Here is a 24163-nt window from a genome sequence, read left to right on the forward strand (position 1 = left end):
CTTGGTAACCAAGATTGAGAAAAGCATGGTTCACACACCGGTGAGGTTAACAGTTATTTGGTTTAACATTTGCTTGTTTGTGACTCTTTGATCTTATTTACTAATTAATCACAAATTATCATGGTAAGTTTGGACATTTTGTTATTATTTGACTGTCTTACCTTGCGTATTTGAATTTATGTTCATTTGTTTTTGTTTTTTTCCAGGCTCAATTAGGCAAAAGATTACTTCCTCTGTTTGACCGCGTGTTGATTGAACGATTTGTTCCTGAGGTTAAAACCAAAGGTGGAATCATGATTCCTGAAGCTGCTGCAGGCAAAGTCAACTCTGGTACTGTTGTAGCTGTTGGTCCTGGTGGAAGAACCGATGATGGTAAAACTGTAGCCCCGGCTGTGAAAGAAGGTGACAAAGTATTGCTTCCAGAATATGGTGGACACAAAATTGAATTCAATTCAAAGGAATACTACCTTTTCCGTGAGAATGAAATTCTCGGCAAATGGTCGGAATAAGCTACCCTCAATCTAGATTAAACTTGCATTTACATCAATTCATCTATTAGAGCTAGTTTTTTCTGTTGACCGGTGAGATTGTAGTCATTTCAATTCTTTGGTAGAAAAAGATTGCTCTTCTTCTCGTAAAGAATTAATAGTTTATTTTTCTTTTTTGTACGATTTAAGTAGGTAATTGCGTTGAAATTCAATACGATAGTCTATATGGTTAGTGTCTATTCATTTCAACCAATTAAGTTAAACAATTATGTAAACAAATTGCCATTTTCAAATAAAATTACATTTTCCTAGACCTGTGTTGGTTTTAATTTTTACTTTGTAAATTTTTTCATTTCTAATGACTTGATTGACGGTCCAACAGTCACTCTTAATTTGATTTTACAATTTAACCAATTATTTAATTGTCAATCTTAATTTAAAGTCTAGGTATAGAAAACAACTTTCGTTGAGAGTGGCTTATAGACAAGCCTTGAAAGTTTCCTCCTAAAGATTCACTTCTATTTGATATCATGGAAGATAAATTTATCATTAGAGATTATTCAGTGATCTTGAGAGTATTAAAATGTCATAATGAAACATATTAAACTGATTTTATTCCAATATATTAATATTAAAAGGACAATTTGACCGTATTCAACTTGGATTCCTTTCTCTTTATTGAAGTGCCTCTTAAGTGAACATTCTGGAAAAATCATGTTGCTTCAGAGATTTAATGCAAACAAACGTTTGATCGCACCAATCTGGACTTATGGTTTATCATCAAAATCATCATCCTTTAATGGCTTTTCTAGTCGATTTAAGATTGATTGTTGTCATTTGAATTATGTGAGTCAACAACGCTTTGCTTCATCGAGCTCATCGTAAGTAAACATTTAAAAGATGAATAGTTCCATGTTTATCAAGTGTTTTTAATTTGCTTATTATTTTATTCATTTCTTGATTATTCCCTAAACAGCACCTTTGTTCTTCACCCTTATTCATATGCTTATGGAGTTTCTCCTGCCAGTCTGGAGTATTATTCAATTGGAGATGCCTTGCAATTAAGTTCAGAGAAAAGTAAGTATAGACAACATTGATGATCAGCTGTTTGAAGCACAAAGTATCTCTTAACTCTGTACTTCAAAAATATTTCTTCCATTGTAACTGTAATAACATCAAGTTTTGTTATTTACTTAAGGAGCCACACAACCCGCCATCATAAGTGGACATCAACAGTTAACTAAAACTTTTGGAGACTTAAATACAGAAGTTAATCAGCTTGTCAATGCTTTTAGTTCATCACTTGGCCTTAAAAAAGGTGATGTAGTGGCTTTATGGTCATCTAATTGCTATGAATGGATTCTCATTCAATTGGCTTGTGCTCGAGCCGGATTAATCCTTTGTACTCTCAACCCAGTTTATAAATTACCTGAATTGGAGTATGCATTGGTTAAATCAAGTGCCAAAGTTTTATTTCTTCCTGGTTTATCATCAGAACAAACAAAGGTCAATGATTTTGCGAACATAGCTGGTAATCTTAATAAGAAGAATAATCCTGATCTTGAAAAACTCGTTCAAATTGACGGTGACAGTTTACCAGGGTCGAACTTTGATAGATTTACATTAAGTGATTTACTAAAATCTAATAATGGTTCTTCAACAAATTTATTAAGAGTAAATAGTGACGATCCAGCCATCATCATGTTTACATCGGTAATTAAAATTTTTCTAACTCTTAAATCTTCATCCCTTATTGTTACTTACAATTCAATCTGCTTTTTCGGTCTAGGGAACCACTGGTAAACCCAAAGGAGCTCTACTTTCGCATTGTAATTTGCTAAATAATGCTCAATTAACTGCCAGGAGACTTGGTCTTGATGAACCAGGAACTGTTGCAGCTATACCTGTTCCTCTTTTCCACATTTTTGGGTTAGTCTATGGAATTACAATGATGGCCCGAATGGGAATAACGATTACTTTAACTGGATATCGTTATAATGTTAAAACCTTGGTCAGCACAATAAACGAAAATCAATGCAGCCATGCCATGATTGTTCCAGCAATGACTATCGATCTAATCAATCATCTAGAAAAGGACAATATAACCATGCCATCACTCAAAAGTATTTAATTTTTCAACTATAGCCATCGCCGATCAATCTCTAAAAATATTTCTCATTAATTCTAGCCATAATTACTGGTTCAGCGCCTACAACTGTAGAGACTGTTCAAAGATTTTTAAAAGTCAACCCTCATACTGAAAATTTCCTCATTCGTTATGGATCTACAGAGACAGGTATTTTCTTTATCAATACAATTTTCCCAAAGTATTCAATTAATAATACAATGAAACTTTTATCATTTGAAGGAGGCTGCATGACAATGCCACATCGAGGAGATAAGCCAGATAAAACTAAGGATAATGTTGGAGCTCCCCTTGAATTAACTGAGGTTAAAATTGTTGATCGTAAAACTGGCGATTTAACCAAGATTGGAGAGCAAGGTATAGTTTAGTGAAGATGATGACAATTTTTTACCGTTTTTCACAATTTGTTTTTAATTAATCAGGTGAACTTTACGTGAGAGGTCATCATGTAATGTTGGGATATTGGAAGGACCCAGAAAAGACTAAAGAGACCATCAATGATTCCAATTGGTTCATATCTGGGTAATACTAGCATTCCTAATGCACAATCATTCTTGCGACTTATTGAACCTCAAAATAATATCATTTCTCTTTCATATAGAGACATTGCTACTATGGATGAAAACGGTTATGTAAGGTTAGTTGGACGAGCAAAGGAACTAATTATTCGAGGTGGAGAAAATGTCTATCCAAAAGAAATTGAAGAGTTACTTCATCAACATCCCTCCGTCCGAGAAGCATTTGTAAGTGAAGTTCTTAATACTTCCAGTATTTCATTAGTTTTTTTCCCTGATTTTATTCTTTTATTTTTTCCTCTACAATTTTAGGTTTGCGGAGTTCCAGATGAACGAATGGGCGAAGAAATTTGTGCATGGGTTAAACTTAAAGATACCGAAGAAGCTAAGAAGCTAACTACTGAAGAAGTTAGGAAATTTTGCAAAGACAAGGTAATAAGCGTATTATTTTATCATCTAACTTACTGATTAGAATTTTTAGGTACTTTTACCTGAATTTAAGTTAATACTGAATCTTTGCTCTTTCATTTGACAGATATCTTACTTCAAAGTTCCCAAATATGTTTTATTCGTTGAAGATTTTCCCAGAACACCGACTGGTAAAGCGCAAAAGTTCATGATGACTGAAAAATCAATCGAGATATTTGGTCTCTCGAAAAAATAAATAACATCTATTTTGACATTCAAATAACTATTAATGGGGCAAAAGTATGAGACAAAATGTTTAATTGCTTGTATCTTTTTGAAAAATTGTCTTCACTTTTCAGTTATAATTTCATAACTCATAGTAATTTTTATAACCTGCATAAAACTACAATTAGATAAGCTGATTTTATGATTTATCTAATTGTATTAATTTTTGCTTACAGTTTTATAACTGTTTTACAATATTTGGTTCAAGACTTTCCCAAGTCATTCCATTGATAAAAGCTGTTTCAAGTACACTTGGATTACTTGTAAAGTTGGGTCACAATTTGGTTGGTTTAAATAATGTGTTAAATTTTATTATAAAATATAATGTGTAATAAATTAATTGAAACTATCATCAATCACATGATCGTAACTTAAAAATTTCTTATTCTCAACAGATGATAGAATTTCATGTTGATAACACTTTTTTTCAAACAATAGAGCAAAATTAACTGTTTTTTTAAACAATGATAGTGACGAGAATAGAAGTAAAGAAATACAATTTTTAAAAGAAAAGGTCGTTAATTAAGTTCGGTGGTGAGAGCGTTGGTTTGGGATGGAAAAATTATTGATTAATCCATTTAAAAATTAAGTATTCTAATAGATTTCGGTCCAATCCTAGTATTGAACACAAACAGTTGGATCAGTTGGTGCTGAACAACCAACGATTCGTGAATCAAAAGCTAATTTAACCGGACACTCGAATAGATGAAGAGTAAATTTGTTGATAAATTTGTCCCAATAACATTCGTAAAATTTATTACAGTCTCCTGGATGTTGGAAGAGACCAGGTCGAGTACAAGCAGCTTCTGGAACTGAACCATCAGTGAAGTTTCTTAAACCAGGATAAAGGTTTGAGTTGTATAAGCTTTGTAAAGAGTTAACTTTAGCTGCAGGAAGATGTCCATTATCTGTATTGTAAGAATCGCCAGAGTATGATGAATCATCTTCATATTCAATGTCTTTGTAATGATTATAACCTGCTGAAGGTGATGAAGCTCCATTATCTTCTGATGAAGGCTTTACAGTTGACGTTTGATAAGATGGATAAGTTGGTGTAGTTGATCTCGGTTTTGTTTCATATGAGAATGAGTAATAATTGTTATTATTGTTATCATAATTGTAATTATTGTTATTGTCACTAATTTCGTGTACCGAATCTAACTCTTCAGCTCCAATTGGACGTCCATAAGGACTGTCTGTTTTACTGATATCTTGAATGGATTCACTTTGCCCTGGTTCCTTTGATTCATCAATAACATAAACTTTTACGTTAGGGGAATCATTTACTTTTTGATGATGGTGTTGAGGTTTAGGGTGAGGATGAGGATGGACTGTTTTTGTTTTCACTTGAGGTCCATTGGCTCCTTGGACAATGTAAACCTGGATTTGAGGAGCATCTCCTTTGTTTCGTAAAATATCGAATGGACGTTCAGTGATATATTCAGTTGCTGTTTCAGTTGAAGCTTTTTGAGTAGTTTGAGGAGCTGGAGTTGTGGTTGTGGTTGTTGTTGTAGTTGAAGTAGCAGTTGTTGTCGTTGAAGTTGTTGGTGAAGTTGATGATCGCATGTAATCAGTTGAGAATGAACCGATTGGTGCTTCATATCCACCATGAATATTTGGAACATGATAGTCATAACCATCGTATAAACCATATTTATCATGAAGATTTGGTGATAGAGTTGATGGAACTGGATATTCAGAAGTTTTAAATATTGGTGATGCTGTTACATCTGAAGGTGTGACATATTGAAGATCAAAGTAGCTACCAGAAGGTGCAGATCCACTTGGTGAGGAACCAGCAATTGGCTGAGGTTGATAGTTCATGTGGTGTGGTGGATACATAGGAACTGGATAAGGTGAACCTAATGGGTAATAAGGTGATCCCAATGGATTGGTGAAGTTGAGTCCGGTTGGATAAATGGGTGAAGGTGGGAAAGCATATTGATACCATGATGGTTGATACGAAGGCCAGCCTTGACCATAGACTACGGTCTCATTTGAACCAGGAGGTTGGTAATAGTACGAGTGATAGGCTGGAGGTTGATTGTTGTTGTTGTTGTTACTGTTGATGTTATTTAAAGTTTGGTGTGAAAATGGTGAGTTTGATACTCTGAGTGAATCGATTGTTGTGCCGTCATAATTGACTGTTGTTGACCCGGTTGATGAAGTCGGACTTGGTGTAGTTGTTGAAGTTGTAACTCCTGATTGTGATAAATGTTGAGCAATTACTGCCTGAATTGATTCATATAAAGCTTGTGGTATAGATTGTGCACCAAGGAAGAAATTGTCATCCGTTGTTAGACTGCCATTCGATAATGATGATGGACTGGTTACTGGTGTAGCAACTGTTGTTGATGATGGAGGACTATTTGTTGTTGGTGGTGGTGTAGTTGTTGAAGTCGAGGTTGAAGAAATTGTTGTCGGTACTGGAGTCGTTGTTGTAGTTGTTGTTGAGCTCACAGTGGTTCGAGTTGCTGATTGTTTTGATGGTTTTTTGGTTGTGCGCTTAATTTCATATTGAGTTACTGGTGGAAGTGTCGTTGTGGTTGTTGAAGTTCGACGACGATTCACACTAGATTCTGTTGATGTTGTGGATCTTGGTTTAGCAGTTGTTACTGTCAATGGAGCAACTGTTGGTTTCCTATTATTATGCTTTGGCTTTGATTGACTGACTGTTGGGACAAATTTTATTTCATTGACAGGTTTTACTTCTTCATGCTTAATCCAGTTACCCGGTAATTGATTACCAGCAAATGGTGATCCTGCAGGATGGCTTGGTGGAATTCGTTGACCTAATCCACCGGCTCCAATCAGTGATTCATAATTGAAACCTTGTTGAGTTGCTAAAGCTGATAAAAGTTCAGGGTTACGAAGAAGTTCGTCAAATGAAATTTTGCTTTCATCATAAAATTGATTACCTTCTCCGTTAGGTTTGATTGGGCCTCCGATTGGCTTATTTTTATCATCAACAACGACGTAAACAACATCATCTTTGCTGTTTGGTTTACCAAATGGTCGTTTAGTTGTTATAATCCGGTTGAAATCAAGTCCTTGTGGGAAAAGATTTGGATACATTGAAGCTAACTTTTCAAATTCATCAATGTTTGTGGGCTGTGGTTGACTATCTGGAACTGGAACAATTAAAACTTGAGGTTTTTTGGTGGTAGTAAATTTAATGTTTGAAGATGTCGTTGATGGTAAAGGTGATGGACTTGTTGGTAATTCGACAATTTTAACGAAATTGGGAACTTCCATTGAAGGATCCACAGGATTTGAATAGTAATGATACTCATTGTTACTTCCTGATGTTTGCATATTATTTACATTGCTGAAACCACTATGGCCGACTACTTTGGAACTATCAGCTAAATTGTTTGCCCATTGTTTCTCAGCATAAGATGGAGAAAATTGTGAACTTGCTGGTTGTATTGGAATGAAACCGTTTTTGCTGATTGGCAAAGTTTCTGAAGCTGCTGCTGTCGGGATTTTATTAGGATTGGAAATTTGAGGTCTATTTACTGGGATTGATGAAGACTCTGAAGCTAATGGCGATGCTACTCCATAATGAGATTGTTTATGACCTGAAATGGCCAAATAGTTACCGCTTCCTTGAGACTTGTAAAATGTATCGTCTGTTGGTTTTTGAGTGTAAGTATCAGCGTTGACTGGTTTAGGAGTTATTGGGTTAGAGATCGGCTTATTTGGACCATTTTGAATATTTGGTATTTGATTTTGGTGATTGAAATTTGACTGTTGGTTTTGATGATGAGTTGGATGAGGTCTGCCTTGGAACTGATTCTGTTGATTGTTCAAATTTAATGTTGGTTGATTAACATGTTGAGGCTTATTTGGGGCTTGATGAGGTAAAGTATGCGGATTAACATTCATTGTAGCAGTTTGATGGTTTGGCAGATTGATTGGTGGCTTTTGGTTTTGTTGTTGATGATCAAGAATATGAGGATGATGAGGATGTTGAGGATGTTGAGATTGATGAAGTTGTTTATGTTGATTATGCTGGTTCTGTTGAAATTGTTGATGTTGAGTTTGATGATGTTCAGGTTGTTGATGGTGCGGTTGTTGGTGTTGCTGGTGTTGTGGCTGCTGGTGTTGGGGTTGTTGGTGCTGAGGTTGCTGTTGCTGAGGCTGTGGATGTTGGGGTTGTTGGTGTTGATGTTGATGTTGTGCATGATGTTGAGGTTGTTGATGCTGATGAGGTTGATGTGGAAATTGTTGGTGCTGTGGTTGAGGCTGTGTTGGCTGATTATGTTGGTTGTGATGCGTTTGTGGTCCACTTTGTGGTTGCACTTGTGGCTGTGATGGAATTTGCTGTTGGTTAGTTTGTGAAGGATTTTTCATTTGATTTTGAAGATGTTGACGGACATGTTCTCGAACATGTTCGCGTAAACCTGGAAGAATGACTGAAGCCTGTTTCATCAAGCCCGGATTATTAACAAGAGCAGCTGCACTTTCACTTAATTGATTATTCAATAACATTTCTTGAACTTCTAAGGGCTTTATGTCGACTTCATAACCTGGTATCAAATCCAAACCAGGAATATTTTTAACATTTAAATTTGGACGGTTCTGTTGTTGATTAGGCACAGGTTGTCGTTGTCTATGGTTTTGAGGTTGTAAAGGTTGCTGTTGTTTATTAGGTCCATTAGATTCTGGTGTTGGTTTACGCTGCTGAGGTGGAACTTGATTGCCTTTGTAGATATCTGATTTTTGGTGATCAATTGATTGAAGAACATGTTGAGGGCGTAAATTAGAAGCAGAACCTTGAAGACCCCCATTAGAGGGTTGGTTTGCCCTCGGTGGATGATTTTGTGGACCTGACGGATTGTTTGGTGGAGGTCTCGATATGGGTTGTTGTTTGGGTCGCTGATTAGACTCGTGATGATGGTTATTTCCTCGTAAACCTTCTTTAGGCAATGGGATTGGTATTGGTCCTTCAGGTTGGTTTGGGCCACGATTTTGTTGATTACGCTGGGAAGGTGGTTGACCCTGTCTTGGTCCATTCTGTGAAGAAATTCCTACAGGATCAGGTCTTCGTTGAATGGTAGGCTCTTTCATATTGATAACTGGAACCGGAACTGTTTCTCGATTATGTTTATTTGATTGTTGAGGCGAAGGTCGTTGTCCATCTCGAGGTCGATTTGGATTGGGTGAGTCAACTGCAGGACCAACATCTGCATATTGAACAGATGGTTTTTTTGGCCCTCTGTGCCGAATCCCGGGTTGATTTTCCTCTACTGGTCTACGACTGTTACCTGAATGTGGAGGTTTGGGCATTTCAATAGGCATATTTACCATTGGCTCCATATGTAAATGATCTCTACTTGATGGTAAAGAGCCAGAAGGTCTTCGTGGTTCTCTTTCTCTATCAGGACGCACATCTTTCAATGGAATGACTGCCGGTGGAGCTCCTGAGAATGGGTTAATATTTGTTAACCATGAGCCGAATGGACCTCCAGGTCCGATAGGGGCATCTCTGCGTTCGATTGAATCGCCATCTGATCCACCGAATAATGTTTTCACTTTATTTCCAACATTACCGACGAATTCAGTAACATGCTCTTTAAGAGCACGGGCAAAAGAACGCCTTGATTTAGGTAATTCTGGCTCAAATTGTCTATGCTCAGCAGGGATACCATGACCATTGGTGGCTCCATTCACATATTTAATTTCGTCCGAATCATCTGATCTTGCTAATAAATCGTCATCTTCACTTGCAGCTAAATCTTCTCCTCTCGAATGGATTTCAGCTGATTCACTTGCAGAAGAAAGGAATGAAGGTGGGAAATTGGACAAAATTGCGTCTAAATTAGCTGATCCGTCACTATTAGCATCTGGCTCTGAAGTACCACAACCTCGAACAAGCCATTTCCAGTTACAAAGAAGTTTTTCTTCATCAAAACCGAGTCCGAAAGGACATTTAAACTCATATCCTTGAAAATGACCTTTACCAAAATCTGAACAATAGTAAAAATATTCACAATTATCTGGATCCTGGAAATAACCATATGATGGACATGAAAATGTTTTTTTGGTGACAACCATGATTTCACCGGATCCATTACAAGGAGGTGACCAAGAAGGCCAGTTACAAATTTCATATTTATCATCAAAGAGAAGACCTTGTGGACAGCCATATTGGAATTTGACTAAAGATGAATCAGATGAGCTATCATCATACCGGACGCACCGGTAAAACCTGGAACAATCTTTCGGATGTCTCATATAACCTGACTCAGAGCATGGTAAAGAGTTTGACTCATCCTTGGAGCTTTCATCTTCTTCCACAATCCTTTCAACATTACCGTACTTTTCAACAACATCCACAAATGATGTTCCCATACCAAAATTGTCTCGATTTGGTTTAACAAAAGTTAATCTGCTGTAAGGCTGATTAATATGATCGGTTGGTAAAACCAAAACTGACTTGATAGCCTGTAAAAGTGGGAACGGGCCATATCCACATTTACCTTGAGGATCATCGTCATTGACTGACCATAAAGCAATACCACCAAGACCACGAAGTATTGAGTATTTAGTCTAAATGGATTGAAATTTATTTTTGTGAAAGGTTAATGACTGCAAGATATAAGATAGATTTAATAGAAATTACCTTCAACTTTAGACTGATTTCATCGTCAAAACCAATCCACTTATCCTTGAAATAGATATAAGGTGCTGTTAAATCCTTTTCTCTAATCATTGTCCAATTTGAGTTATCTCGTACAGCACAAATCTATGAGAGAACATAGTGATTAATAGAAGATCTGAGCAATGGCAGATTATTGTCTAAAAGATAATTTTCAAATTAATAATTACCTTCGAGTGAGAAATGATAGCCTCATTAATGTTCCAAGCAATTGCAGGTGATCCAGGAATTGTTTGACTCGTGTTGACCAATTTGTACAAAATACCATGAGCTGGTGCACCCATTATCAATTTTTCAGCGGGAAGACCAAGAGCCAAAACTAAATCAACCAATGAATCCTGATTTGTAAAAAAAAAGAAATTAAATTAACCGTGATAATTGCTCGCAATATGTGGACAAAAGCTTACCATATTTTCCATATCTGAAATACCATGGAGTCGAGATGGATGCTTAACTGATTTACCTTCAGAATCATAATTGTAAGCAGGGACACTCACAAAATCAATATATCTATGGGTAAAAGTGATACAATAATTAAATTTCAAGTTGATTCACTTCTTATCTAGATGCTAACTCATTGTTAGTTGATTGAAACCTGTTCAACACAGAATATTTGGTGGTTTAAATATTAACTTACTTATGAAGATTACCAAAATCATAGTTATCTGTTAGCTCTCTCGGATATTTACTGGTTGTTACTGTAATTAGTCGATCTTTGACTGAATTACCTGAAGATAACTGACTAAAGCTTGTTCTCAATAAATGAACAATTGTCAAAAGTGAATCTCGCTTTGTTGAAACTTCTTTAGAGTCACGGAAAAACTCCCAATCCAAGTCAACACCATCCAAATCGTGGCGAAGAATAAATTCTTGGACTTTACGGGTAAGTCTAGTTTTAATTGCAAGACCAGATGAATTTCCATGATGATCTCCTGATCCTTCCAAGGTAAACTCTCGACCAGAAGGACGCAAGGAAACGATAACTTTAAGATCAGGATTACGTTGTTTAAGCTGACCAAGGAATTTCAAGTCACCTGAATGTATTAAAAAAGGGTAAAATTTATGAGTTAAAAGGTGAATCCATAATCGATACTAAAATGCATGAATCAATGTAAACATAAAAATAAATGTTTACCAACAATAACTAATAAAAAAAGATTATATTCAAGGTAAGAAGATAATTATTCATTGCATAACCAATAACAATTGAAATGAAATGTAAACAAATGTAATTGAGCCTAATGATTAACTGATAGTGTTTAGTGTGCTTATAATGGGTTACCGGGCTAAGTTTCATCATAAAACAGAAGACTAATCAAGCAACTCCGTGTTTAACCTTTTCCCCTGTTAGATAATTAGTTTGCAAAGTTTACTGTTAGCTGTTATTTTTACTTCGAAATAACATGAATCTGATAACCCAAACAGCAACAGGTTTCAATTGAGAGAGAGAGGTAAGAGGAAAGGTAAAAAGGTATGGAGAAGATGAGAAAGACTGAAAAGCTTGTAATCATCAATGTATTGAAAAGCTTCAGGGTAAATCTTGTTTTACCTGAAAAGCGGGTAAAAAAGAAGATATTTTGCAAGCCTTACAGTTTTACTTGGTTAAACTGTTTTTCAAAATTAGTATTGAAAAAGAGTCTAATAACCCAGATATTGGGGTCCTAATTGTTACATAAACACATTTTTTTGCGTGAATGTTTCCTATAAACTGCTAATATTTCATTGATTCACCCACTCGTCAGCACAATTTGGCAGATTGTAAAGATGCTTCATTTAATAGGAATTTTAAAGATGAATGTGAATGGATTAAAATAGCTTCAGGATAATACAGTTAACACTAAAGTATTAATATTACAATAGACCAAAAATGATGACTTTTACTAAATTTTTTTTTCTAATCTAATCAATTTTTAGCATTAAACTGAGAAATGAAAAGGTGGGGTTTATCACTTATTTATCACTATCAATCATAATAGTTGTTCATTTAGGCTGGAATAATAATCTTTCATTGTTGGATTGATGGAAAATAATGAAAGCTTTTAGATGGCTTTTATTAACCACATCAATTTTATGCATATTTGGACGGCCAATATTACCTTTTTTACCGGCAACGAATGCGAAATTTTCCTTGATAACAACATATGAATAAATTAGGTGAGTACAAAGATTTGGATCGATATCATATGGTCTGAATGATTCTTCAACTCGATAGTAGCAAACGATTCGCTTATTTGGTGTACTTGCTTCATGTGGCTTATCTGTAAAGAGTAATTAAAGAAAAGAGAAATTAGTTTTAAGTTAATGTAACACATACAATTTAGACAAAGCGGTTTTCACATTAAAATTTCAATAGCAAAGGGATGAATAGAGGAGATAGAAATTGAAGATGAAATATGACAACATGAATGAATCATGTAAATATGAATGATGAATTGGATACTCTATTAATAGCGTCACCAATCATAATACAATTAAACAGCACATTATTGGGTTGGGTTCTTGAGGCTTCTTTGATTAACCTGAAAATAAAACCAAAATTGAGCCAAAATTCAAGTAGCAAGTAAAAATCAATTGTTACTGTGTTAACAATCAATCGTTTTCATCTTTTCAATCATAACTACTTTTTGTGATGATGATGTTTCTGTTGCTGATGAAGGTGATTTCATTATTATGGAAATTATTAACAAATCTACATTTAATTCACAATTAGATGAGAAAATATATCTAAAAAAAATTAAGGTGAGGTTTAACTGATGTTGATGAGGTTGATCTTGATGTTAAAAAGTAAAGATGAAGATAGTAAAGTCAATGTTTTTATAGAGTTTCTTGCAATAGATCATCTAATCAGAATAACTTTAATCACTTAACGGTCAAGTCAATTTCCAGCTACCAAACACAATATTAATCCACACCTAGTTAATTTACATCACATTAAAAACACAATACAAAAAAATTGAAGTAAAAAATGAAACGTAAAAAAATGGCGACAAAAGTTGATTACTAACAGTTCAGGGCAAATATAATCATTTCGATCTCTTGTTAACCGCCAATATTGGAGCGCTGAAAATAGCTCAACAGATAAACTCACAGCTAAACTTACATTTCAACTCTTTTGTATTTAAATGTAAATTCATGATAAATTGCTGAATTTATTTAACTCAATACTTTTAGGAATTGTAATATCAATGTTCATCTCACATTGCATTGTAAAACTAGAGGCATAAACCAATAAAATGTATCCTCTTTACTTGTAAAATGAAAAAGGTAAATGATATTTTTGTGATTAACATTTGAAACAATTGGCCTATTGTAAAGGTCGCTAATCAAATAATCAAAGGTTAATCCAGCAACTTTAAACAATCCAATTGATTGATTTAAGACGATCTTTATGCAAGAAAAAAAATGAATAATCATAACGGTTGTAACCTTAAACCATTCATAAAATGTTATTGTATTAAATTAAGGCCTCGGGTAAGAGTATATCTGAATATAAATAATACATGGAGAAATATTTTCATGATCATTTCCGTAGTTTAATACTTGAGGTAACAAAAATAGTAAAAAATACTAAACAAGTCACGATAACCATGATTTTAGTGAATCTCATGAAATGAGTAAAAAATTGTTGAACATTTTTTGCATTACATCTCACGATCAGACAAAGAATCACTTGAAGAGAGTCAGAGAGAGACATTTAATTATCATTATCAAGATGATGTAGATGATTATTATTAATATCATCATCATCATTATCATTATTGCTATTATCATTGTTATTGTTGTTTTACTAATATTAGCCGTTAATATGAGAAGGGCAAGATTAACCAGTAAATCAAGTTGAAAAATGGCTTTACTCTTTGGTATCACCTTATTGTCAGTTGTAACGATGAAAATGGTTGAAAAGTGATTGAATTGAACAGAACACATTTCATTTTAATTGTTACCCTAATTTACATGAGAAACGGTAAATTTTGTTGACCAACTTTAGGTCAACCTTTCAAATCAACTTTTACCATCCATTTGTTAACCATCAACCATTGTAATTCAAGTAAACCATTTGCTTTCCCATTCAACTTTAATGGGTAACTAACCTTTATTTTTGCACTCTACATTTGATGCAAAAAAAAGGTCTTCATCTAATACAATTACAGTCTCATCGTTAAAATCATTTGTCAATAGATTAGTGATTCAATTTAGTCATTCAATTTCAGTAATTATTCAAGAAGCTTTATTTTCAAGTTAATGACTTTTGACTCTAATCAATTGTAACACCCAAATTTAAACACAACCAAACCAGATTGAAAGGGTTCAAGAGTTGGTCAGTAAAAGTCAAGAGTAACATAACCAAAGGAAAAATGACTGAACCAGAAATCACAAAATCTTTCAATTTTTGGGTTTTCCATCCAAATCTAGACACAAACCAGAAACAACCAGAAATCCTTATCATCAGCACCAAGTATTACACTCAAAAATTGTATCAACGACAACAAATTGATCAAAATATTGAGACGATTCAACTGATTTTAATAATCTTGACTCACTGAGCCTGAGATTGTCTGAAGCTCAGTCTTGAAGCTTGACTTTAAGGATTTCACTGATTTTAATAAAGCTTCATTCCTCTTGATTGAGTCTCCTTTTGATCAGTTGACTAGTGACCTTTAACCATTGAATTAAATCTTACCCATTATGTGTCAAAAATGTGGCATTTGGTTTGCACATAAATCACGATTTAATTACTTTATAAATTGATTTACGAAATGTACAGTTGAAAGCAAATTTTTCAATCGTGTTTGACACTATTAAAAGGCTAATTTGATATCAACAAATCTAATAGTTATTTGTATTTCTCATCGTAACCCAACTCATTATTAATCCAACCATTATACACTAAATTTAACCTAATAAACTGTAATAACAAACAACATTTACCTTATTGTTTACCCACTTTAAAGGCATTTGCAATTAAACAAAAAAACGTTGATTCAATCACGATTTAAGTGTTAATTTAAACTCATCAGTCTTGCAGTAATTAGACATTTTGTCTATCAAAATATCTTGATTAACAGTAAATCACGATTTGCCCAAAATTAATTCAACCTTTCCTGTTTAACCAAGTTGAACAGTTAATTAATGAGGCAACTCAACGATTTCACCAATTAGATCAACATTTTTGATTCAATTAAAGTCTGTAAATATTGAAACAAGGTCAAGATTGATCATCAGCAACTGAAGTTGAATCTTTATCAATTACTCAAGTGATTGAGATAAAAATTGAATTTCAATGTCAATCAACTATTAATCAAGATTAAACATCGCCAAGTAATTGTCACAAAGACCAGCAAAAATTTACATTTAAAAGCCTTAATTGTCGACCTTATAAGATATTTAATTGTCAAATTTTCTCACAATCAGTAAATAGACTCATCAAGATGATTGGTGATTGGAAACATTGATTTCAATGTTAAAATTGGGTTTTCAATTTTTTGGCTTTTCACTTTATCTTTAAAAATAGATTGACCAGGTTTTCAATAACAATTATAAATGTATTAATGGTGAAACGGTGTTAATGAAAGGTTAATTACGGTTGCCTTTACAATTCAATTGAAACCTTCAAACAATCAAATATTTGTATTATTGTTTTGACCTTAATATAGTTACATTTGTAATGATCAATCGGTTAAATTAATAGCTTGTCCATCAATTTGATTTGTTTTTGTTTTCTTTCCTTTTCTCATTATACCCAAAAATGTCTTCATCATTGGGATACAAAATTAAGACAAAAATCATCTTTACACTTGACCTGAATCAACCTTTATTCCGGTTCCTTATTACTTGTTATTTCATCTTATCATCAACATCTTTGCATCATCATCATCACCTTGATCAAGAGTAAAAATAAAATTAACTGTAACAATTAGAATCAGATTATTGGTAAGATTTGTTCCCATTTTTCTATGATTATATTTTGCTATAATAATACTTTTTCATGTTTTTGGAAAATAATATTTTTAGGTTAAAATGTTTACTCAAAATTTAGGTGAAACAATCAAATTAAAGTGTATAGTTAACAGGCAAATCAGTGGCCATTGATAGTGGAATGGAAATTGTAAATTGAAATTGGACAAAATTGAACCATTCAATGGGTTAATCAGGCTTGACGATAACAATGAAAAGTGATTGTAAATTTTGTGCTTCAAAAGGTAGCAAAAAATAAGGTTTTATAATGTAATGAAGATGAGGCTTGAATTGATGAAAGTTATCAATTTTTTGGTTTCATTCAAATTTCCATTCATTCAGATTTCTTTGTTCAAGATAATTTCCATGATGAAAAGGTTGTTCTGTTGTTGGTTATTGATAACCTGTTGACAGGGAATCGTGTTAGTCTGATTACTGTCATCTCTGGTTTACAATTGAATGTATCAATGATGCCTTTGAAAGGTTATAAAAGTGTTACCTAAACAAAAAGTAAACATTTCATTTTATGTAAAATTTTAACCCAAAAAACTGGTTTACCCTTAAATTGGTTTCTTATGTTTTTTGCTTTTCATGGGATTAACCTTTTTTTGACTGTTTGTTTTTTGTGTGTTATTATTGACCATCAATAGTTTTGTTTTACCACACTTTGTTCTGGTCAACTGATTAAATAACTGACTTTTCATGATCATGGTCATGATGGTAGTTGTTGCTTTATTTGGATTCAATTGTGAACCTTTACAGATTATATCAGTTTCAATTGATACATTTTACCAGCAAAATTGAATCCAGTATTTGTTTAAAAGCTGAGATCTGATTCAAGATTCATTTTTTATCGCAATTCTGTTTAGTTTCGATTCTATCATTCTGATTGAATGTTAAAATAGATTGGATAATTTATGAGAAAAATAAAAATAAAAACTTCTTCATTTGTATTTTACAGTATAAAGCTTTTTCCTATCAAGATGAGTCGTTCAAAAAGATGCTTTTATCTGTACAGCTTCATATGATTTTTAGGTTATAATTTCATTTCGATTACAACTAAATTCATTTTCAGTTTATTTTCAAAATGAATTTGTTATTTCAAGTCCAGTATTCAAAAGTGCATAAGGATACTAACGGTTAGATTCTGGTGAGTTTGATTTTCTTCAACATTGACTTTAGTGTCTGATTCAATGCAAGTATTTTGCTAATCTTAATAGATAATTAGAATTCTGAAAATGAGATATTTGGGCGATCATGAGTTTATTATCTCAACAAAGCGAAAGAGCGATATTCGAAGTAGAAACCATTTTTTCGAACTCAGTCATCTCAGTATTCGTAATTTGAGCAAAGTTCATTTTGGTTTGATGTTTTGGTTTCAAGATGGATTCAAAATTACAAATGAACAGTCAAAACAAATGAGCTTTGCATGAAATAACTTCGCACATTTCATGTATTGGAATCTTCCAACTCTGTTTATACAATTTAATAGCTCTTAATGTAATTAATCAAATTTTGAGCTTGAATTAAATTGTTTTGCTGTATTTTGATAGTGTTTAGTTAATCTCTATCATTGCACATTGATTGAGGATTATTTGATCCTTTTTGGTAAACTTGAGATTAAAGTTGATTCCAAATGAAACTTGTAATGAGAAGGATTTTTAATACCAAATCATCCTAAATAATTGTATAAATTACTTGATTTTTGTCACTCTTGTTTAGATTATTGTTGATACAATTTATACGAAAATATAAAAATCTTTATTTCTCTCAGATTAGTTGATGGATTAACAGAAATCTCTGAACTTGTTGAAACACGAGCAAATGTTGACTCCATTAATAGATGTAATAATTGTGTGTTTGAATCAATCTTGATGAATAAAGATGATAATAATAATGTTGATGGTGATCAAACTGATTATTATTTTGATGATGATGATTAGTTTGCGTTTTATCTTTTAATATAAAGCCAATTTGATTGATGCTGGTTAACATGAAGTACCAAAAAAAGGATTAAATTACAATGTAGGAACATTTTAGGAACCGATAAAAGAGTTTTGACTTTTTGATATTATTAGACTAATTCATTGAGATAAAACCTGATAACCTGGAATCGGTTGAAGCCTAAAAGGTCAGAATTGGAAAATAATTGAGACAAAAGAAACTGATAAACATAAGATAATTACTGGAGTAATTGAGATTATCATTAATTTTGAGCATTTTTCTTCCTCTAAAAATAACTCGATATTGAATGAAGATATTGCTGTTAATGAATAACTCTTTATTTACTGAGCCATGATGATTGAAATGGCTTGGAATGATTTACATCAATCAGCAAAAATCAGAGAAACTGAAGATTGAATAGGAAAAAAATGATGTTAATTATGTTAATTATTGACTGGGATACAAACAATTGGTTGACTTTTTTTCTGGTGCAATTGATAAGTAAATTGGGAAGCAAAATTGATTAACTCTGATAATCTTGTTGAGTTCATTTGGGTTTTTATTAGCATTAATTATATCTGATTGATGTTGGTCGGTTCAAATGTAATTTATATTTGAGGTTAGTTTGTATTATGTTAGTTGATTGATTACCTTACATTCATTCAATTTTGCATCTGTCAATGTCAATATTTTTTACCAGCTAAAAATTGGACCAAATCAATGGGGTAAAAGTGTATCTCCAATTGAACTGAGTTAATTGGAATTGAATTTTTTAAGAGTTTTATGGATGTGAATAAAAAAAAAGCTTTTTCACGCCAAGTTTATGTCAATCTTTGACGAGAATTAGTTTGATTGTAAATAAGATTTGAGTTGCAGATTCAATCATTGGTAGACAAGAGGAACCTTTTGTCTGGTAAAGATGTTTTAATCAGCATCGAAAAATATTGATACCATCTTTCCGTGAAATAACATGAGAAGCCAAATTCCGTGTTGCATAAAACTGGACAGATAAATTTTCAATCAAACGTTGAACAGGTAAATGGTGTAGCGAATCAACAAGAAATTGGCATTTTCTGGTTCTACATTTTGCTATTCACCTTGTATCGGAAATAATCCTATTCTTACCAATCAAACGTCCTTTGAATGGGAATTTAATGTCTCGATGAAAATTTGAGTTAACCGTTGCTTTTACACAAATAAGTAATGACACTCATTTTGAAAAGAAATACTTTTGCTTGGTAAAAGAGTTTAATGTTGAACACTTTCTCTTCGCATTTGGGTTTCATTGAATCACGTTGAAGCTATTTAGATTCAGGCACTCATCTGTTGATAAGAATTTTATTAACTATCGAATAACTAAATTAAATCAGAATAAATAAATTTACTTCAATTATTAGCATAAAAAATAGTTGAAATTAAAAAGTCTGTTGAAGCAAAAAAACTGAACTATTACGAATAAATGATATCCATAGTAACGGTTACTGATGGTTACCGTTGGTTCGTGGGTTAAATTAAACTTACAACGTCTATTTTTAGTGAAATTTTTCATTTATTTGTGAAAATGATAATTAAATTAATGAATTCGATGTCTTTTTGGTTATACATTTATTTAAATCAACACTAATCTAAATCGAGTACAACGTTATTCAACTGTGCTTCTCTCAGTGGGAAATATTAAACCCGGATTTGGCTTCCAAATATGTTCAAATATTCAACAACTCTTTACTTGGAGCAACTTTTTTAAGGTAAAACCACAAATAAAACTCAAAAATCAATTGTTCTGTTTACTAATTATTGTTTGATTTAATTTAACCAGAAGCTGTGAAACTTTATCAAATATATGGCCATGTGATGTTTATTCAACAATTTTCACAAGATCAAGCAGTTGTGATTAACACGTTGAAAGTTGGTACCAAAAATGGATAGGAATCCAGAATAAAGATGAAGCTAAAGTCTGAATAAACTTCTCACAGAATAGATAGTCCTTCGGCTATTAATCTGTTAACATTACCTGATGATCATTCTGATTGCTATTATCATCGTCATCATCACCATCATTTATTATCACAATTACTATGACGATAAGAATGATTATTATTTGTCCTAAATATCTTTTAACCAAATTTACAACTTTCAAAGCCTAGTTAATCAAATTTATGATCAATTCACATTGAAGGGGCAAGTCATCACAACCATCATCTTGCAAGATTGGCTCCCGTTGAGATGTTTGTTACCCTTGTTCACTGTAAATATGACCATCATCTAGAGCCCCGTAGCCTCCCTTAAATGGACCACCTTCTCCACTAATAGCATCTTCATCATCAATATCATCTTGGCTTCCTCTTCACTAATTCATCGTCTAAGCCTATCCAAATGAAAGCTTAACCTCAAGCTATTGCATTACTGAATGAAGATCAAGTTAATGATGAAATGTATTGACTTTAATATGCTATTGGACTGATGGTGAAGATGGACTTGACCTGGTTCAACGGTAAACATAAAATGTTTGCACTCAAATTGGTTGCAAGAAAGTTACAATAAAGATGAATTAAGTTGAAAATAGCGAAATTTTTCAACATTATTTTACTCTTTCACCATCTTAAATTGTTGTGTTTGTAAACATTTAATGACATTAATTACAATTATGATATTTATACTGTAATTAACATTGATTCATTGAATGTAATAGATGATAATTGTTGAAAGGGTTAGGTTGTTAATTATATCTGTAATAATAGCAAAACAACAATGAACAAATGGCAGCGAGCATTTTTTTTTAAAGAAATGATCAAAAATGGTTTACTAATAAATCATTTTGCTTCTTCATTTATAGCATTCATGATATATTACATTTTACTTGAAAAAAATGCTAATGTTTAATTGATTGTTTTTTCAAGTTAATCATTTAATCGATACTGTATCATTAATGTGAACATTTTTTTTTTCTTTCTTTTCAGTGTTGATTGATGATTTTCACCACAAAGACTGGATATACAAGTGAATTTCCATTGACCTAATCAACTCTTCTAAATGCGTAAAAATCTGAATCACTCGTGTCATTATTAACGCTAATTAACAATGTCCGGATCCGATCAATTTGGGTCTTTTATATCTTGGTTGTCCCAATGAATGACTAATTTGAATTGACTTTAATCAGGACAAGATGGAGATGCTTTAAATTGAGGCCTGAGAAATGGCCTCAAGATAAACTGATTAAAAGGATAGGTTGGTATGAAGGAGATGCTGATGAAAAACAATTTTCATCAGAAAAACAAGATCATCATCATCATGACCAGTCGATAGGAATGATTTAATTTTATCACTGAAAAGCAAACGGAAACCATTTTGACATTTTTGGCCTCGTCTTCGATTTACATATTTGAACAAATCTCTAACTCAAAGTACGAATAATGCTGGCAAATTTCATTGGTACTCTGGTCCTTCCATTGGTCAACTTGGATAAATATCTACCTCTCCTGGCATACTCTAATAGTGTTAATTGGCTATTAAACAATTAATGGAAGATAAGAGATCTGGTGAAATTTTGCTTGAAATTATTAGTTGATTCTATTTTCTGATTCATTAACTTCAATTGAAATCACCCTGAGGCTTGAACTATTGAGCATCCGATGATGAATGCGATAAGTTAATAGGAAATGGTTTGTGATTCAATGCAAGACTTGTAATCAATTTAAAAGCTTGTTAAATGGTTGATTATGTTAGTAATATTGATATTCAACTTTTAACACAGCAAAAGTTCGAACTAGCATTTCATCAAACGTTAATCAAATCGATTTATAATGTTTTAAGTAATCCATTTTCATCAAATCTCTTATTTATCCTGAAAATTGTTAGCTGAAGCTGAGATTTTGAGGGAAGCAAAACAATCAAAAAGATATAAAACAAATTTGGTAGTTTTTTTTCATTGTTATTGAATTTTCATCGCTTCAAACAGATTAATCAATTTTAGATGATTGATTGGGATGAAAAGGAACGTAAAATTGTAATGTGAAGTTGTTTGGCGGTAACGAGAAGTCTTGTTGGACAAAATATATTTACCTTGGCTGGTTGAAGACAAATTTGGCAAGAAGATGAACAAAACGATAAATAAACTGTTCCAAATCATGGGAAGACTTTGATGGTAAGTTGATTAATTTTAAATAAACGTTATTATTCCTCGTAGAACCACAAAAACATAAAGCAAAATTGATCTTCTCTCCTAAAATCACAGATTAAGAGATTAACCAATTTGCAAAGGGTCCCGTTGAAAGTGTCCAATAATTTCAAGTCGAGATTGAACTTCCAATGGATCTAACCAACAGATTGAAAACACCAACCATGGGAAACGCACAATAAAAAAGTTACCAAAAATTAATGGAAAGATTGGGATGCAAACGAGAATCCAAAACAAAAGGGAAACAAACAAACAAAAAATAACAAAATGAAAAGTAAATTGTTGTTTTTATGGACAAAAATGAATAATTTCAAGCAACTGAAGCCACTTCGCCAACCATGAGTCAAGCATGAACAAAGTTACCTGTTGCTTCTTCTCGGAGTTGATAGTAATATAATAATAGTGATGATACGAATGGTAACATGAGGTTTGCCGGTTTAAACAAGTATTACCTGTAGCCTGACCCCGTCTCCTTCCTTAAGCTCAAATCCGTCTTCAGGTCAGAAGGAGAAGTAGAAAGATGATGATGAAAATGGTGATGTTGATGGTGGTGATGAAGAAGAAAAAGAAAGAGAAAAATTGGTTGAAATATTGCCTTAAGGGCAGTAAATTCCGTTAACTCTCCATACAGAACTTGATAGATTATGAAGACGAAGGTGATGATGATTATCATTATGATTCTCAAAATGTTGGCCTGACATTGACCTTTACGTTTGTTGTTATTAGTCTTATCCTTAACTCTCTCAGTTTGATTCACTTTGATTCAGTTGATTTAGTTGATACAAAAAGGTAATTTTCATTGAGAACCAGCAAACATGATTAAATAAGAAACAATCAAATAATGATATTTGATAATCATTTATCTATTTTTAGGATTTCTCCTCTTTTTTGGGCCTGAAAATGTCGATTGTTTTTGTTAGCTTTTATCTTTCGATTGTCCAGTTTCTAAATTGTAAAAGTGTAAGTTAAAAGGTAATTCAGATTGTTTCAACAGATTGATTTAAAATTAGAGTTAACAAAAAGATTACTTGAATTGTGTGTTAATTATGGAAACATCTCTGTATCAGTTAAATCATCTCAATTTGAAAACCTTACATTTTCAATAATTTTTGCCTCTTAATTGCCTTTTTCTGGTTAACCTTTTTATGCCCTTTACTTGAATCTTGGCTAATAGTAATTTGATTTATTTAACGAATGTGACTTTTATTTAAATGGTTTACTTGATTAACTCTAACTACAACCATTTCATTGTAAAGCGAACATTTGAAATTAATTATTTACACCATTTCGCTTCTCAAATAATTTAAATAGCCACTTTAAATGGGTTCTTAGTTTTACATTAAAAACCTCAATTTCGTGTGATTTATTAATTTTAATTTTTTACTACTTTAGACCTTAAAAAAGGATAAATTTATTCATTGAATTGTAATTTTTAAGGTTCAAACAAGAAGATGATTATAAAAGGGTCAAGCATTGATTTATCTTGTAAGTGCAGTTGAAACAGAAAAGGCAACAATTAGTTTCACTTTAATGCAATGAATTATTATTTTAAATTGTAAAGCCAAAAATAAATTCATTCAAATT

At 32.7% G+C, this 24163-nt stretch overlaps 3 protein-coding genes and 1 long non-coding RNA gene across 8 annotated transcripts; 3 read left to right on the forward strand and 1 right to left on the reverse strand.

Moving 5' to 3' along the window:
- Window positions 1-42: 42 nt before the first annotated feature.
- LOC107367712 (10 kDa heat shock protein, mitochondrial) lies at window positions 43-801 on the forward strand. The gene is made up of 2 exons (XM_015935462.3): window positions 43-123; window positions 207-801. The coding sequence occupies exons 1-2, from the start codon at window positions 121-123 to the stop codon at window positions 507-509; spliced, it is 306 nt and encodes a 101-aa protein (XP_015790948.1). The 5' UTR covers window positions 43-120; the 3' UTR covers window positions 510-801.
- A 246-nt stretch (window positions 802-1047) lies between these two features.
- On the forward strand, window positions 1048-4198 carry Acsf2 (Acyl-CoA synthetase family member 2). The gene is made up of 10 exons (XM_015935411.3): window positions 1048-1369; window positions 1465-1565; window positions 1687-2201; window positions 2278-2611; window positions 2677-2784; window positions 2857-2991; window positions 3057-3156; window positions 3236-3377; window positions 3462-3581; window positions 3685-4198. Exons 1-10 carry the CDS (start codon window positions 1203-1205, stop codon window positions 3811-3813), a joined length of 1851 nt encoding a protein of 616 aa, XP_015790897.2. The 5' UTR covers window positions 1048-1202; the 3' UTR covers window positions 3814-4198.
- Window positions 3744-13624, reverse strand: LOC107367627 (uncharacterized). 2 transcript variants are annotated; one of them, XM_089265963.1, is made up of 7 exons: window positions 13512-13624; window positions 12603-12764; window positions 11144-11540; window positions 10914-11016; window positions 10677-10844; window positions 10471-10593; window positions 3744-10397 (listed from the first exon to the last, which is right to left on the reverse strand). In XM_089265963.1, exons 1-7 carry the CDS (start codon window positions 13531-13533, stop codon window positions 4458-4460), a joined length of 6915 nt encoding a protein of 2304 aa, XP_089122089.1. In that variant the 5' UTR covers window positions 13534-13624; the 3' UTR covers window positions 3744-4457. The 2 variants fall into 2 exon arrangements, with proteins under 2 accessions (XP_089122089.1, XP_089122090.1); XM_089265964.1 differs by lacking the exon at window positions 13512-13624 and adding an exon at window positions 13026-13167.
- Window positions 13625-19873: 6249 nt separating this feature from the next.
- Window positions 19874-23941, forward strand: LOC107367674 (uncharacterized). 4 transcript variants are annotated; one of them, XR_016197790.1, is made up of 5 exons: window positions 19874-20150; window positions 20222-21112; window positions 21363-22546; window positions 22637-23368; window positions 23453-23941. It is a non-coding gene; the product is annotated as an uncharacterized LOC107367674 (long non-coding RNA). The 4 variants fall into 4 exon arrangements; XR_016197787.1 differs by having other exon boundaries at window positions 19876-20150; window positions 22637-23941; XR_016197789.1 differs by having other exon boundaries at window positions 19876-20150; window positions 20222-21016; window positions 22637-23941.
- Window positions 23942-24163: the final 222 nt, after the last annotated feature.

The sequence above is a fragment of the Tetranychus urticae genome, chromosome 1, assembly GCF_039701765.1.
Source record: "Tetranychus urticae isolate SD_2017Ah chromosome 1, NJAU_TeUrti_SD_1.0, whole genome shotgun sequence".
NCBI lineage: Eukaryota > Metazoa > Arthropoda > Arachnida > Trombidiformes > Tetranychidae > Tetranychus > Tetranychus urticae.

Bases quoted from the DNA above. Each gene is read 5' to 3' on its own strand.
- Acsf2 (XM_015935411.3), top strand. From the start codon at position 1,203: ATGTTGCTTCAGAGATTTAATGCAAACAAACGTTTGATCGCACCAATC. The intron at 2,202-2,277 runs GTAATTAAAATT...TTTTCGGTCTAG, and splicing joins CCATCATCATGTTTACATCG to GGAACCACTGGTAAACCCAA. The intron at 2,785-2,856 runs GTATTTTCTTTA...TATCATTTGAAG, and splicing joins TTATGGATCTACAGAGACAG to GAGGCTGCATGACAATGCCA.
- LOC107367627 (XM_089265963.1), bottom strand. From the start codon at position 13,533: ATGATTATATTTGCCCTGAACT. The intron at 12,765-13,511 runs GTTAGTAATCAA...TACTCTTTACAG, and splicing joins GATTATATTTGCCCTGAACT to ATAAGCCACATGAAGCAAGT. The intron at 11,541-12,602 runs GTAATATTGGCC...TAATACATTCAG, and splicing joins ATTCGTTGCCGGTAAAAAAG to GTGACTTGAAATTCCTTGGT.